Source organism: Helicoverpa zea, chromosome 6 (genome assembly GCF_022581195.2).
Source record: "Helicoverpa zea isolate HzStark_Cry1AcR chromosome 6, ilHelZeax1.1, whole genome shotgun sequence".
Lineage (NCBI taxonomy): Eukaryota > Metazoa > Arthropoda > Insecta > Lepidoptera > Noctuidae > Helicoverpa > Helicoverpa zea.
Window position 1 is genome coordinate 11446239 of NC_061457.1, and position 15117 is coordinate 11461355.

Here is a 15117-nt window from a genome sequence, read left to right on the forward strand (position 1 = left end):
CTAATCTGCCATTTTGAACCTGTAAAACGCTATAAAAAGTTCATCACCTTATTTAAATCCATGCAAGCCATATGCAAGCTCGATTCTATTGAAGTTTATAGTAAAGAGCATTTAAAGCCAGAAGATCTAACTCTAACAAAACGTAGTAAAAGTAGGAGCAACTAGTATTCACTTTAACATAAAAACCGGCTTGAATGAATGACGCACTTCCATTTTTTATCACAATTAAAATTGAATTAGGCTGCGAAAGCATATCAAATTGGTGTCTGCTCTGACGCAGTTGCGGTGCAAACGATATGAAAGTTTTGTGTACAAGTACAGCAATCATTGAGGTAAAAAGGCATTTAAATAATTACTCTCTCATAGATGCATGTAAAGTATCTTTCATCAGAAAATATGGCGGGCACGAGTAATAACTTTGCCTATAAAAAATCAGCACTTTTGATATCGTGAAGAAGCAATTTTCTCTGTCGAGAACTTTACTCTCTTTGTCTCGGCGAGATTACACCAAAATTATTCATGCACATTTGTTCGTTGCAGTTTTGAGGATATTTCGTAAATATTCGCCCGCAATTTGTCACTGTTTGCTAAAGCGAGTTCGTCCACAAAATACATTTTTGCGCGCTACGTTGCTGCACACTGGTGGAATCTGTCCTTTAGGTTATGACCCACACGTTCTTATAATAGTACCTGTACTTATGCTTGAGCAATTCCGAAGTTTAAACCGCGAAAATATATGTACGCCATTAACATTGAAGCAATACATAATTATGTTGGTACAGGAGCTCGGAAAACCTACAGTTCAATGTCAAAGATCGAACTTCGTGCTCACGTACTCAGTATTTACGTCAATTTTTCATACAACTAAGTACACCTTTTTTTGTGGATTTTAGCTAAATCTACAAGCTGAACAACATACATATTATTACTGTAAATAATCTTTCTATCGTGGTCTCTAATTTTTCAATCGCATTATACATGGACTTCAATCAAATAAGAGAAAGGTAGCATTTCACGACCAGTTTAAGTTCGTCAGTTTGCATATCGAGTGATTACAGAAAACGATACTACTTGTGAAATAATGAGTTAGCAGATATTTAATTATTTCACAATACAAAACATTTACATCTTACAATTAAAAAAAAATGAAACTAATTATATTAACAGCAACATTTAATTCAATAACTTTTTGGTTCGTCGATGAAAACCATAAACAAGCTACTGTTTTAGCTTGACCTTCTCGGTGGCCAGTGCTAGTTTCCTGATGTTGCATAGACAACCAGCCGATGCCTCTTGAAGGACCGGGTCTTTGGATCCAATTGTTTCTAGAAGAAATTGGACAACTCCAGCCTGAAAAAAGATCAAGTTTTACATGTAAATGACCTCGTATATTATCTACTTAACGATATTGAAACTTCATGAGACTTTAAGAACTCAAATAATTATGACTGACCATGGCACAGTTAACGAAACATTTATTTTCTGTAACATCGTCAAAGATTTTTTCAGTTCATAAGTCAACAATGTTGAAATGTAGCTTAAATATATGCATTGAAATATGCTCCATCTGTATTGAGAGGTAAAAGTGATTTATGTTCACCTTGTGCTAACCACAAGTCATAAAATATAATTCCCTAATAAAAATATAATAATATAAATTGCAAATGAAATACTTCAAGTCATATTAATTCATTTTTTAATTAATTCTGGCCTGCAAGATCATCATTTAACAAATTGAATCAACATTTACCGTGGTTCTAACTACCAAATGCGATTTGCAATAATACAAAATGTATGAATGCTAGGATTGAGGATGTTTTTCCGAAGCCTTTTACAAGAAAAGATCAAGTTTAAATATTTGCTAACTTAAGTAACATAATATCTGTAAAGGCAAAGATAAATGTGACGTGTCCTTATAAGGTATGCACTTTGCACTAAAGACCTTTGAGTAAACTACCTCCTTTTAAAATTGATCTTTTGTAGAACTACCTACATTTTTGGAGATGTTGAGTAACTGGCACAACAAATAAGTCGCATGTGTTTTTGCCAAAGACCTCCATTTTCCAGAATTGTGAATTTGTTATAACCAAAACATGTTTTTTTGCCTCTGATAACTTAGGAGAAAACATAGTACCTGGCAACTTAGGAGACAACATAGTACCTGCTAGGTATGGTTTAAGTATGTAGTCTTATATTTACTTTCAATACGAAAAATCATCAGACATAAGCAACGACTTTTGGAGGTTAGGTTAACACATTCTAAAGTTATATACCTCTAGGTACATACAAGGTACCTACTACATTTAGTTTTAGAACTTCGTGGTCAAACATGCACTTGGATTGGACAGCCGGATAAGGCTCAAGTGCACCGACAACATGAACGTCCGTTTTATTAAAACCACTGTTTACTTTGAATTTTCTCGCTCAATTTTAGAGTAAACGGTTGTTTTAGGACCAACGGAAGTATATGTTGTCGGTGAACTTGGGCCTGAGGCAGTAAACAGAGCACAACTATTCGGCTTATAATTAACTAAACAGCATGTATTAACCTTCATACATAATCATTACATCCATTTGTTACTGTTGAAGATTTGTTACGGCGAGTTAACAACAGTCCAAATGCTAATTTAGGCGGCTCAATATCGATGTTCTTTTGACTTACTTATTAAATAAATATGAGCCGTTTTTCCGCGGTTTTACCCGCGTCCCGGGGAAACTTCTTCCCGTACCGGGATAAAATATAGCCTGTGTTAATCGAGTGAAAGAAAATACTATTTCTAATAGGTTCAAGTTTTGGAGCCGTTACAAACAAACTTTCCTTTATTAGTATTAAGTAGTAGGTATATTCAGATTATCGAATTAATAAGTTATTTTAGTATTATGTCTGTTTATCTTGTTATACCTAGTAATTTTCGTTGTCTTGTTTTGTGTGTATACGTGTGCGTCTGCGCAAAAATAAATTATTTTTCTTTCTTTTCTTTCATTATAATAAAATACATATCCAACAATTTGTTTTTTTTTTCATGATTTTTTTTAAGGATTTTCGTACACTTATTGGTATATTTGCGATATTCGTTTATAATTCTATATGCCGACTGCAATTTCCTGTACACTAACTTTACATAAACATATTATTATCATTAAATAAGATAACACACGTTTTGAATGCCTAATTAATTATGAGTTTCTATCTCCTATCTTATCAACTGTTATAATGTTGTATCCAAAATATTTTTTGCTATCTGCAAATTCAAAAACACAAACGACAAAATGGTTTGAAAAGTGAAACCTATTTGCACAAAATAAAGTCGATCATTGTCCGATGGAAAGGTCATTAACCGACCCGCGACCGTCCGGTATCGGCCTTGAACCCTTTCGCGTTAATTTATAAAAGGGCAAAAAGTAGTTCTACAAGTTACTTAAATGTTAATGCAACGTTAAATAATGTGGAAAAGAAGAAATAGGGTCAGTCGAACTTCTCTTGTTTATATTCCTATTTATTAAATTAATAATACAGAGTAATTGACCTTCATCCAAAATTATACCCTTGGAAGGTTGTTTGTTTTTGTACTTAAACATCGTTATAATTAAGATAGCATCGGAAATCTTTGAAAAACCTGTTCCAGTACAAGAATTTTGAAGTCATTATTATAGATACCTATACTAAGAACTACTTCATGTCATTAAGGAAGCTAATGATGGGACAATAAAAACCAAGTAAACAAAATAACAAAAAATAAACATAAACATTAGTAAACTAGAATGAGTAGAACGGTAATTAGGAGCATATTCCACTTACGGCATGCATGGTGACGCAGTTCAGAGAATAGAAGGATAAGTGGTACAGCGCCAATGCGGTAGACCTATGCACGTTGGGGTCCCGTGACGTCATATAGTTCACCAGAGGAGTGATAGCTCCACGCTTTCCAAACTCCTGTCGATTCTGAGCCCATTCACAGCAGTAGGCTATGGCTACGCCTAAGTTTGCACGTAGATGATCATCTGTTGTGTTTACTGAAAAGAACAATAAGATATATGACAAATGACTTCTACTTTCGAAATTCGTGAGTTGAAAAAAGCTTACCAAGTTTAGATAGTTTAGGGACAACACCATGATCAGATATGACAGCCAAATTCTCGTGGTCTCTTGCAATAGTTGCTATAGCGGCACAGACAGCAGACAAAACGTTGTGATCATCAGAATCTAACAAGTCTACCGTCAGTTCTAAAGCCCCTACAAAGGATCTGACCATTTCACCGGAATCTGCTGCATTTTGAACGCAAGGACTCAAAGCTAATGCTGCGTTTGTTTGAACCTTCTTTGAATCGTTTTTGAGTAAAGACCAGATTAGTCTCACGCCATCAAGCTGATCAATTTCAGCCATACAATTCGGTTCTTTAGCGCACTCCATCAGAACTAACGGAACATTTTCTAGTAACGGCTTGTGAGTGTTATTGAGGTGGTGTGCTGCAATAACAAAAAAACAATTAGGTAATGACGCATGTTTACTAAGTAAACCAAGTTCATGATAACCAAAAACCTTCGTTGTGTTCCGTCAATCAAAACTTCGACTTTGATCATACTGAATATGAAAAAGAAGCTACGTATACTTGGTTAATAAATACAAGTTTACTTACTAAGCATTGATATTCCACCAGCAGCTCTAATTTTTTCTCTATTCGGAGGGTACTTCGCGCATTCTGCTAGAGCACCAGCTACATTGGTCAGTACTCCGTCATTCTCATCATCCAACAGTCTTACCAGTATGGGAACAGTCCCAAGACCGTCCAATCTTTTGACGCTGGCGTCACTGCTGGCACATTTCCATATGGCACCAGTTGCTGCAGCCATTAATGGCTTATTTGGTCTATTGGTAGAGTCTGACACCGCTTGTACCAATAGTTCTAACCCTCCAGCATCTCGGATCATGTGTCGCGTATTTGGATCACTTGCGCATTTGTAAATCGCTAAGCTACAGTATGTCTAAAAATATAACATAGCAAGTGCATTAAAAAAAAAACATTCCAAAAAACAAAGAATGTAACATTAATTAAATCAAATACCTTTAAATCCTTGTCTTCATTACCAAGATGCTTGATTAAATCATCAACCATCTTTTCAGTCTGTATAGCAAGTTGGAAAGACGTTTCATTTGCACACATTTGTAACAGTCCCGCGGCTGGGACTGCCACGTCTAGATGAATAGTTTTCAGCATTTTTGCTATCAGTGGTATCATTCCGTACTTCCTCATAGCTTCACGGTTTCTTTGGGAAGCTGACATAGACCATAGTGCTTTCGCACCAGCTCTCGCGATATCCAAAAACTGGAGCTCATCTTGATTTAACTCTTCTTTAGGAGTTAGTAAAGCCCTGGTAATAAAAATCTTTTAAGATCACCACATAAGACAGAAACGTTAATGTAATATTTTCCTAAGTATGTATGTACTTACTTATCTCTGATATCGAGTAAATCAATTAGTTTCGGTATGCCGCCAAATTTTCTGCAAAACTTTCTGCTTTTTCTTATTCTTCCCAAATTAGCGATAGTTTCAGCTGCTAGTATCCGAACGTCCCTTGCTGGGTCTGATAGTAAACCCACGAGCAACGGTATTGCTCCTAAGTCTGTTACTTTTTTCCTTATTTCAATATTTGGGGTAATATCTTTGAGGACCGCTAAGCCTCCCAGGATACAGCATAGATCTCTCGTTTCCAATAAGTTCACAAGCAGTTCTAAACCTCCGATTTCTTGTATAGCTCTCTGATTTACCTCTTTCGTCAGATCGTGGTCTTTCAAGCAAGATAGCGCTACCATAGTGGCTGTCTGGTTACCGGCTTTCATATACTTGACTAGCTTCTGTATATGCCAGTATTCGGGAGGTATTTCTGCGGATTTGATGAGATCAGCCCAGTTGTCTTCGTCAGGGGATGTAGAAGAAGGTGACGACGCGGAATCGTCGGAGCCTTCTGTCACCATCACAATTCGTGGTAACCCAACCGTGTCCTGTCCTCCTTCGGTGCTATATGTTGATATATTGTCCACCTCGCCCATGATTTGTTGTTAGATTTCTTGTAACGAAAGTAAAGAGAATTAAAAAAGTTTTTTCGTAGGATTGTCTTGACAAGCTTGTCTTGTCAATAATGTTGCTAAGCAACGCATTTAGTCTTTTAAAAGATTTTGTCCTATGCCTGATACATTTACATAAAAAGGTTATATTCATTAAAAAATACTCTTTGTTTCAGTTCCGAAGGAGTGTGAAAGATGTCCTGAAACCGGAACATAATGACCATTACCTTTTGCGATGGCTAAGAGGTAAGACGGTATGATAGTTCAAAAATCACGTTCACGTCTAAAATCTAGATAACAACAATGAAGTAATTATAATTACACGAGTATTGTGAACTCAATTAAAAAAACATACAACGACGAAAACGAGACTTATAGGTATTATGTAGATATGTATGTACAGATTCAATTAGGCTGTTAACCTTGAGGTTTTTGTTAAACTGGAATTGGAGTTCGGAAAAATCTTCAACATATGTTGGATTAAAGTAATAAAAAATATAATTAATGTGTGATTTCAGCAAGACAATGGGATCCAGAGGCGGCAGAAAAAATGCTCAGAGATGTAAGTACTTAGCTATCTTTTGAACATACAAAGATTTAGACAAAACGGTATAACATCTGTAACATGAAAATAGAACTATGAATAAATCTCTCAGGGAACGAGTAATACGCCATAGGAAACTGTCTATGGCAGTATTACTGGTCATCTTTCTATCTTAGATAACTACTCTTGACCTAGGGAACCGGAACACAATATTATATAAACGCCATAAAATTAACATCAAGGCCAAGGTTTGGCTATCCGGATTTTTGTTTGGCTAATTGCTTATCAAAATTCAAAACCGAAAGTATAGACATACTTTATGATTTAACAGATGTTATTTAAAAAAATATTATGTATATTATTTATTTCAAGTTTAGGTATAGATGCCACAAACTATTATAACGTAGGTATATTCACTTATAATACCACAAGAGCTTCAAAATTATCGGGTATTTTCCGATAGGTTCGTTGCAAACAAATGAAGGAGTCAAGTTTTTCAGGTTAAAAAATAACGAGCGCGAAGCGCGAGTGATTTTTCCTGAAAAACTTGACGACTTTATTTGTTTGCAGGGAACCTTGAGGGAAATGCCAGATAATTATGAAGCTCGTGTGGTATTCGGGAGATTATTTTTCCGTCCCAAATGTCGGCCACAACCTGTCAGTTTGACGTAGCAACGACCAGAGAAAATATTCAAAAAATTTTCAGTATAATACCATGTAGGTTGTACCACGTGACGTCGAATGGTGCAATTCTATTGGTCGATATTTGGGTCGGAAAAATAATCAACAAAAAATATATATAAATCTATGATTCGTTGAATTTTGAGCGCACAGCTATTTATTACTAAAACCATTTGAACCTTTCTCACAATCGGTTAACGGTTCCTGTACCAATAGTTCTAACCCTCCGGCATCGGATTCGGACCTCTGACTTAAGGCTTAGGCATGATCTGATTTTAATGTTAGATCCTGTTTTAACTAGTATACCAATCTAAAAGAATCTAAAAGATTTGAAATATTCAATGAATGCTCGACTGAATATTAGTTTGCGTGACTTATTCCCACTTTTCGTTTCAAATGCTGATATTGCGTAACAAAACATGTTATAACTGTTAGGTACCTGAACGTTTACGACAAAACGTAAGCACTAACTATTTTAATGGTCAACCATAACCTATTAATGTTTAGAAAGTTAAGCAAGAATCTTACTAAGTTGCATTGCACCTAGGTGTGTTCGAAAATCGTTAACCCGATATTAATACATGTTATTTTGCGTTAAATGTCATTTAAAATAGTTACTATACATCAATTTTATTCTATTTGTGCTTACATCGGTTACTTCATGTACCTACACAAAAACATAAAATCAATATTAATTTATATGTATGTACTTCGTGTTTCTAACAAAGGTCAGGTCCTGACAATTACAAAGACAATTTAAATGCTTATTATAATGTCTCTTGTATGTTGGATCTTAAAAACACCCAAGTCAAAACAAAAAATCACATCAATGCAATTTTTCAATCATGAAGTTTAGTGTTGATAAATACATCCTAAAAATAAATTCTGACCTAATCTGTCTGGAATCTAATAATGCATAAGAAAATACGAGATTTACACCGGTTTTAGATAATATACGAACTAGTTTGACCAGTCAAACTGCCGACATAAATCTCATTCGAATATTCCGTAAACTGGTCCAACGCACGTGATTTGCTTTATATTTCCACTGCGTGTGCGCTCATTAACGAAATAATAAACCAATCGATAAATTTTCCAAATGTCTGCCGCATTTTGAAGATTTGAAGAAGACTAGGCCGTCCTCATTATACCTATTTGTTTTTGTTTCAAATGTAAAGGTTAGAATAGCGAGCCATAGTGACTTGTTAAATAATAAAAATAGTATCTATAATATAAAGATTTATATAGGTACCTACTAAATACTTAATTGTTACTGTATTATAAAAAAATAACAGTAGGTATGTAGGTACTATATAATAGATCGACTGGTTATCGCATTTTCATCACCGATCTACATTACTTTCATGAATTAATTTAAAGTTTAATTTCATTTCAGTCTCAAAAATGGCGGGAGAAATGGGGCATAGACACAACTCTTCAGACTTGGCAACCTCCAGAGGCGTTGGAGAAACACTTTCCTAGTGGAAGCACTGGTTTCGATAAAGAAGGATCGCCAAGTAAGTAATAGCGCAACCATACCATTTTAGTCTTTTGCGTCACGTAACTACATAGGTTTATATACTATCTAAAATCATATTGAGTAAAGGAGCCGATTTTCGAAAGGAGCATGATGATAAGAAAAAGTCATGTACTTTCAAAACCAGTTCAATTCATAAAATGCGTTGTACAATGGAATTATGTATAAGTATGCGACACGACACGTAAAACGTACCCTAGAATGACATTGGTAAAAAACCCAAAAGCAATATTTTACTTTTTAATGGTATTTCAATACGCTGGTTTCATACATGCGTAATTGTAGACGAATAAAATTAACATTGTCATACATGCGCCGGCGCTGTTGCGAAACATTTGGGTCATTGTCACTGCCAGCCTAACGTTGCGAGACGTGAACTTCCCTCGGTTTCTTCATCCTCAAACCTTGGCCCTGACACTCGGGGAGTTTAGAAATATATGTACATTTCCATTAATAGTCAAATTATACAGCAAGTTAACTAAGAATAGAATATTCCATTTGTTTCCGTTGATCACAAGATTTATGGAGGATAGTTCATCGAACGAGGCTATAGTCGTTAGCATTCGAGAATATCATGATAGAAACAAGTTGCTCAGGAAAAGTCGGTAGGATCACCGGTACCTACGTATACCAGCGCCTAAAATAGAGTTTACCTTATCAACGAGTCTGTTACCTATACCTATTTATTTATTTATTTATTTAACACTTTTGTACACATAGAACACAAACAATAATAAATAATAGGAAAAAATTGTACAAGGGCACAGCTTATCTCTAATGAAATTTCTTCCAGCAGGCCCGTTATGGGAGAGTTAGAATAGAAGAGATAGGTACAGATAGACAGTGTAAAAAGAAAGAAGATATAACCAATATATAATCACTAACATAAACTACTATGTATTCCTCCTATGTATTCTGTATCATTATTTTTTTTCTATTTGAGCATTCACGAAGCTGACTCTTGGCATTTTTGTTTTCATTTTACCTCACATCTGTAGCCTTACATTAGTTCTGCTTTTCACCGTAAAACTCTTTTACCTTCCAGTAATCATCGTGCCCTTCGTGGGCCTGGACGTGTGGGGTCTCCTGCACTCCGTAACTAAGACTGACGTCATCCGCATGATCTTGCGGCACTTGGAGAACTATCTCGCAGTCGCCAGGAAACAGGCTGAGGAGCATGGTCCTGCTGCTTTGAAGGTAATTGCTCAGAAGACGAATTAATGATAGAATTTTCTTTGAAAGTAAAGTAAAGAAATATTGAACAGTCCATAGTACAACCTACCTAAGTAAAATTGGTTTGAAATTAGGATACTTAACTAGTTCGTATTTTCTCTTATAAATCTCACGATATTTAATGTCTATGCTAGTTTTTATGATGAAAACCACCTGCAATCAGATACCACGGAAAACTACTAATTCAAGTTGATCATAACAGCAAATTGAGGAAAATGACAAACTAGGGAGCGCACAGCCATAGTAAATTATAAACCTGCTTATTTGATAACCTGTAATTAACTGCTGAATACCTGTTAGTATGTACCTACTTATTTCACTTCACGTGTTTTCTATCATAGGCCTGTTTCTCGCGATTTCACCCTCGAGCCGTAGAAACCACTTCTCACTTCTTATAAAATGCAAGCAGTCTAGTATTTTACTTCACTAAGAAGACTCTGACTAAGAAATGCTTTTCTTCCTTGATTCTCAGGTGACAGTGATATTCGACCTGGAAGGGTTTAACATCAGACAGTACGCGTGGAAGCCGGCCGCGGAGATGGTGTTCACGTTACTGCAGCTGTACGAAGCCAACTACCCTGAGATCTTGAAGATCTGCTACATTATCAATGGTACGTGTATTCTGGAATATAAGCTGACTTATTTAGAGACAACCTCTGTTGACACCTTTTCATAACAAGAAATGATTGCATGGTTTAGTAGTCAGGCTCTCTGACTGAACATGAAGGTTTGTTTCTTGGATTAGACAAGTTGTTTGTAGATTTCTTCGGGATACTTTTACTTTCTAACTAAATCCTGAATCTAGAATGTGCTGACAAAGCTTTACATATACCTATCTTGCTAATTAGGAAGCTGGATCGGAAGCTCAACCTGAATATTTGATGTATCCAAAATGAGACCCATTTTAATACCACAATTTCTGAATTTTTTGGTATTAATCTATTTATGCTAACTACCACAATTTTCTCTATTCCAGCGCCAAAAGTATTCTCCCTAGCGTTCTCAGTGATCAAGAAGTTTATGCACGAGTACACGATCTCTAAGATCAAAATTTTCGGCTCCGACCCCAAGAAATGGCAGCCACAGGTCCTCAGCATCATAGACAAGGAACAGCTGCCGGTGCACTATGGAGGTACCATGGTGGATGAGAATGGAGACCCGAGGTGTTCGCTTATTGTAAGTACCTGGTATACATATGTAAACGGCTTTAAGGGTGCGTTTACACGGTGCAAGTAGCTTGCGTGCTTATATGTATTTTAAAAACGTGCGGGTTCAGAGACTCGCGCATGTACCAAAGCAAAATATCCACCCGCGTGCTCTTGTCACTTGCGCATGTTAACTTGCTCCAGCTACATGCACCGTGTAGACGCACCCTCAAGTTCCAAATACTATGAAACCTGGCTACATAACTAGATACTTTACGTACCTATTGTTCGGACCAAACTTCACCAAACGTATTTTCAGCCGCTGCCTGTGAGCGCCCGTAGCAGAGGTTACCGCTTCGACATATACTTATAAAATTTTATATCTCGTTCACATAGAATTGACTATTATACGCTATGACGTAGGTAGTGTGTTATCGCTGACTCTGATACTTAAGCATGAGGATAGGCAAGGTTCCTCATACAGTGAGGTCCTAATTTGCCAACTTTTGACAACTTTGCCACATAAGAACGAAAAATAACCACCTATGTATTTCTTCCCCACAGGTAAAGCCAGGTGGTAAAGTTCCTAAAAGCTACTACTCAAGCAATCCGACGTTCGAGTCTGAGAAACAGTACAAGCGAGTCACAATCAAGAATGGAGAGAAACACGTTGTCGACCTACTGTGTTCGGATAACGACAGTGTTTTGAAGTAAGTGAAAATAATCCTAAACGCCATAATGAATCCTATTGAACTATTCCCTTATGTACCTACATCTCTATGTTCTCCCCTCTACGTACCCCCAAATGTACTCTCCCTATCAACAGTTATGTGCTTCCTGACCTACCCCAAAGTAGGTACTTATTATGTACTTTCTCATATACACCTACTCCCCCTTGTTACTCCCTTATATGTACCCTCCATATACATATACCTACTCCCTTATTTACTACCCCTTTATGTACCTATACTTTCTGATCTTCGAGCTACTACAACTGAACGAGTTTCCCGCTTACCCATCAACTTCTTACTTTTAGATGGGAATTCGGAATCGACCACCACGACATAAAGTTCGTGATAAAGCGGCGAGACGAGGAGGGTAACGAGACTGTCGTGCACGGACCCAGGAAGGTCGCCGAGGGACCCACTGATGTCGGAGTGCTGGCTGTTACTGGACCTGCCACTTGTAAGTCTTAAGACCTCTTTATTGGACCCTTAAAAATCGAACCCGTAAACGATCAATGAGGGCTACCGCGTATGAAATCGCCGCTAGAGGCCCTTGTGTAGCGTGAGGTCATCGAAACGTCAAATGTCACTGTTTTTTTACGCGCGCGGGTTTATATTTCTAATTAAATTAATATTGCGAATATTTAACAATACTTTAGATTAATTATGGCAAATACAGATTACGGATCTATAAATGTCACTGCTTTGACAAACTTTTATCTTTCGGAAACTTATGTCCGCCTTTCTTTTTCAAGCAAAACGACACTGCGCAACACTGTGGCATCGCCAATACGTTCACACTATAGTTTTATTGTATTAAATATGATTTAATATAATCATCTAATGTAGATATAAGTTTTGGCGCTCATAATATGAACTTTGATAGCCGTAGTTTAGGACCCCACTCGTTGTCGGTATGCCTTTGTCAAGCTCCTCAAAATTGGAATTGATGCTAACAATGGTAAAACTGCTGAACTGATTTAGATATTTGGTATGAAAATACGAGGGTCCTTGAAGACCGTTACAAAAAGTTACAGACCACTTTTTGTGGTGCCAGGTCCCGAAACACGGGTAAAATCTGAAAGCTTCATACTTTCAAATATTTGTGGCATGGACAGAAGCATCTGTATTTGTAATGTGGATAATTTAACATCATGCAAACCGCTTTTCAAACAGCTAAAAATTCTAACACTTGCATGCATTTATATAGAGGAAGTTTGCAAATTTACAAAATTGTATGAAGATATGTTTAAGAAACTTGGTGATGATTGCACATTTAACTGTAGATTCCCAAAGAAATTAAATTTACCATTTATGAGAACCGAATTGTACCGTAGAAATTGTTACCCAATGTGCATTCGAATATACAATAAGCTACCATCTCGCATTAAAGACCTACCAATGAGTAAATTTAAGAGGTCCCTCAGAAATTGGCTTATTGATAAATGTTTTTATACAGTCAAAGAGTACCTAGAGGAGAAAGAGTTTTAATGTAAAATGATTGTAGGTACTTTTTTAGCTATAAGATTATAGAACTTTAAATATTTGCATGACTAATTATAAGTCGAATATAGTGAGACCATATTTTTTTTTATTGTATCGACCATCATATTGTACCTATATTCTGGCAAATAAATAAATTTCATTTCATTTCATTTCATTTCATCTGCCAGTTCTGCCACATCATCTTTTAATAAGATTATAAAATATGAAATGCAACCCACCTAAAAAAGGAACTCTCTCAACAGATTCCGTAATATTCGACAACAAGAGTGCGTTCCGCAACAAGAAGGTTTACTACGACGTTCTCATCTCCGTGCCGACCAGAGACCTGAACATCAGCGATGATCCCGTAGACGACGCCAAACCTGCTGCGGCCTGCAGTACAACTCTATGAAAACATGGACTGTGACGTCATAATACACTATTGTACCTCCTACTGAATAACTTTTCCTTAGATAAAATCGTCTAGAAAATACACGTTAAAATTAACAGCGTTTTTATACTAGCGGATTTTGTATTGTACATTGTTTGATTCGCGAGGCAAAAATCGGTCGCGCAGTTCCAGGCGTCATCTTTTGAACGCGCGACAACGCCCTAACGCTCCGAGCATTTCCATATGCCGCGTCGGAAAACCGAATGGAAAATCTGCTAGTTTGAAAGCGCTGTTAACTAAAAGGGTTAATCATTATAAACAATGAAGACTACAGACGCCTTTTGTGGTTCTGACGAGTTACAAAATCCTGAGCCAAGACCAAGACTGAGCAATAGGAAATGACGTGTAGAGGAAGTCAGGCATAGTTTCCTTCCTCTATATTGCACTACTGAATTTGATCATCATACTTAGTCACACTGGTTTCTCCACAGAAAATATATGAGTATCGTACCTGCTGTAAAAGAAACCACATTATAATAGTGACTAGGTTTAAAGCTGGGCCTTTTGTGTTCTAAGTATTTTGTCGTTTAATACTTCAGAACTTTCTTACAAATAGATAATTTCGATGTTCTATTTTACGATACCTAGATTTGTACTTTCTAGACATTCTTATTGGTTTCTAGTAGTTTTAAGTATTTTTTAAGGGAGCATAAGTGGTTTTTAAGATAATAACAAATGCAAGGCATTTAGGTAATTAATAAAGACAGAAGCATTTCTGTGATAGTTTCCTACAGATAGATTTAAACTCTATTTTGCAAGTAATATTAGGTACCTACTAATGATCAATAAATACTTACATAACAATGCAATACATTAACATGACAATATGATAAGTTTGTAAAATAATAAATGCGATAAGGACAATATGACATTAATTCATGAGATAATGAAAGCAACAACGGATACTGTTTCACAAACAAAATGTTTTCATTTTTGCATTTCAGTTCATTGCATTTATCAAGAACCCAATAGCGCAAGGAAATAGGAAAAATCCTTGGTTTTTCCTTTGCGCAAGACTTCATCTGCGTGTTTTCAAACTGTAAATAGAATTTGTAAATACTTTGCTCTGCCCAACTTTAAAAATAGTTGTAAATTTTTTTATACTTTTTTAATGTTTTAAAGTTGTGCTAGAAAATTCTATTACTACTAATCCAGAGATAAAATTTGCTCAATTATAATCTATTATTAAGATAAGAGTATTTTGTATATTACTGCTACATTAGCAATAGACCAATAAAAAATATTACAGAA

General features: G+C 36.1%; 2 protein-coding genes across 2 annotated transcripts in view; one reads left to right on the forward strand and one right to left on the reverse strand.

The window, feature by feature from the left end:
- The window catches only part of LOC124631554 (SEC14-like protein 2), a 33577-nt gene extending 18460 nt beyond the window's left edge, over window positions 1-15117 (forward strand). Inside the window, exons 2-10 of the mRNA XM_047166014.1 lie at window positions 6242-6311; window positions 6584-6627; window positions 8687-8807; window positions 9873-10024; window positions 10533-10671; window positions 11037-11236; window positions 11770-11915; window positions 12242-12390; window positions 13679-15117. Coding sequence (XP_047021970.1) covers window positions 6242-6311; window positions 6584-6627; window positions 8687-8807; window positions 9873-10024; window positions 10533-10671; window positions 11037-11236; window positions 11770-11915; window positions 12242-12390; window positions 13679-13827 — 1170 coding nt within the window. The 3' untranslated portion in view covers window positions 13828-15117. The remainder of the gene's footprint in view (window positions 1-6241; window positions 6312-6583; window positions 6628-8686; window positions 8808-9872; window positions 10025-10532; window positions 10672-11036; window positions 11237-11769; window positions 11916-12241; window positions 12391-13678) is intronic.
- LOC124631552 (armadillo repeat-containing protein gudu) lies at window positions 1173-6495 on the reverse strand. Its single transcript, XM_047166012.1, has 6 exons — window positions 5452-6495; window positions 5065-5371; window positions 4639-4984; window positions 4085-4468; window positions 3800-4014; window positions 1173-1350 (listed from the first exon to the last, which is right to left on the reverse strand). The coding sequence occupies exons 1-6, from the start codon at window positions 6048-6050 to the stop codon at window positions 1219-1221; spliced, it is 1983 nt and encodes a 660-aa protein (XP_047021968.1). The 5' UTR covers window positions 6051-6495; the 3' UTR covers window positions 1173-1218.

Coding starts and splice junctions, on each gene's coding strand:
- LOC124631552 (XM_047166012.1), bottom strand. CDS start 6,050: ATGGGCGAGGTGGACAATATATCAACATATAGCACCGAAGGAGGACAG. Junction 4,469..4,638: donor TGGTGGAATATCAATGCTTA/GTAAGTAAACTT, acceptor TTGTTATTGCAG/CACACCACCTCAATAACACT. Junction 1,351..3,799: donor ACTGCGTCACCATGCATGCC/GTAAGTGGAATA, acceptor ATCTTTTTTCAG/GCTGGAGTTGTCCAATTTCT.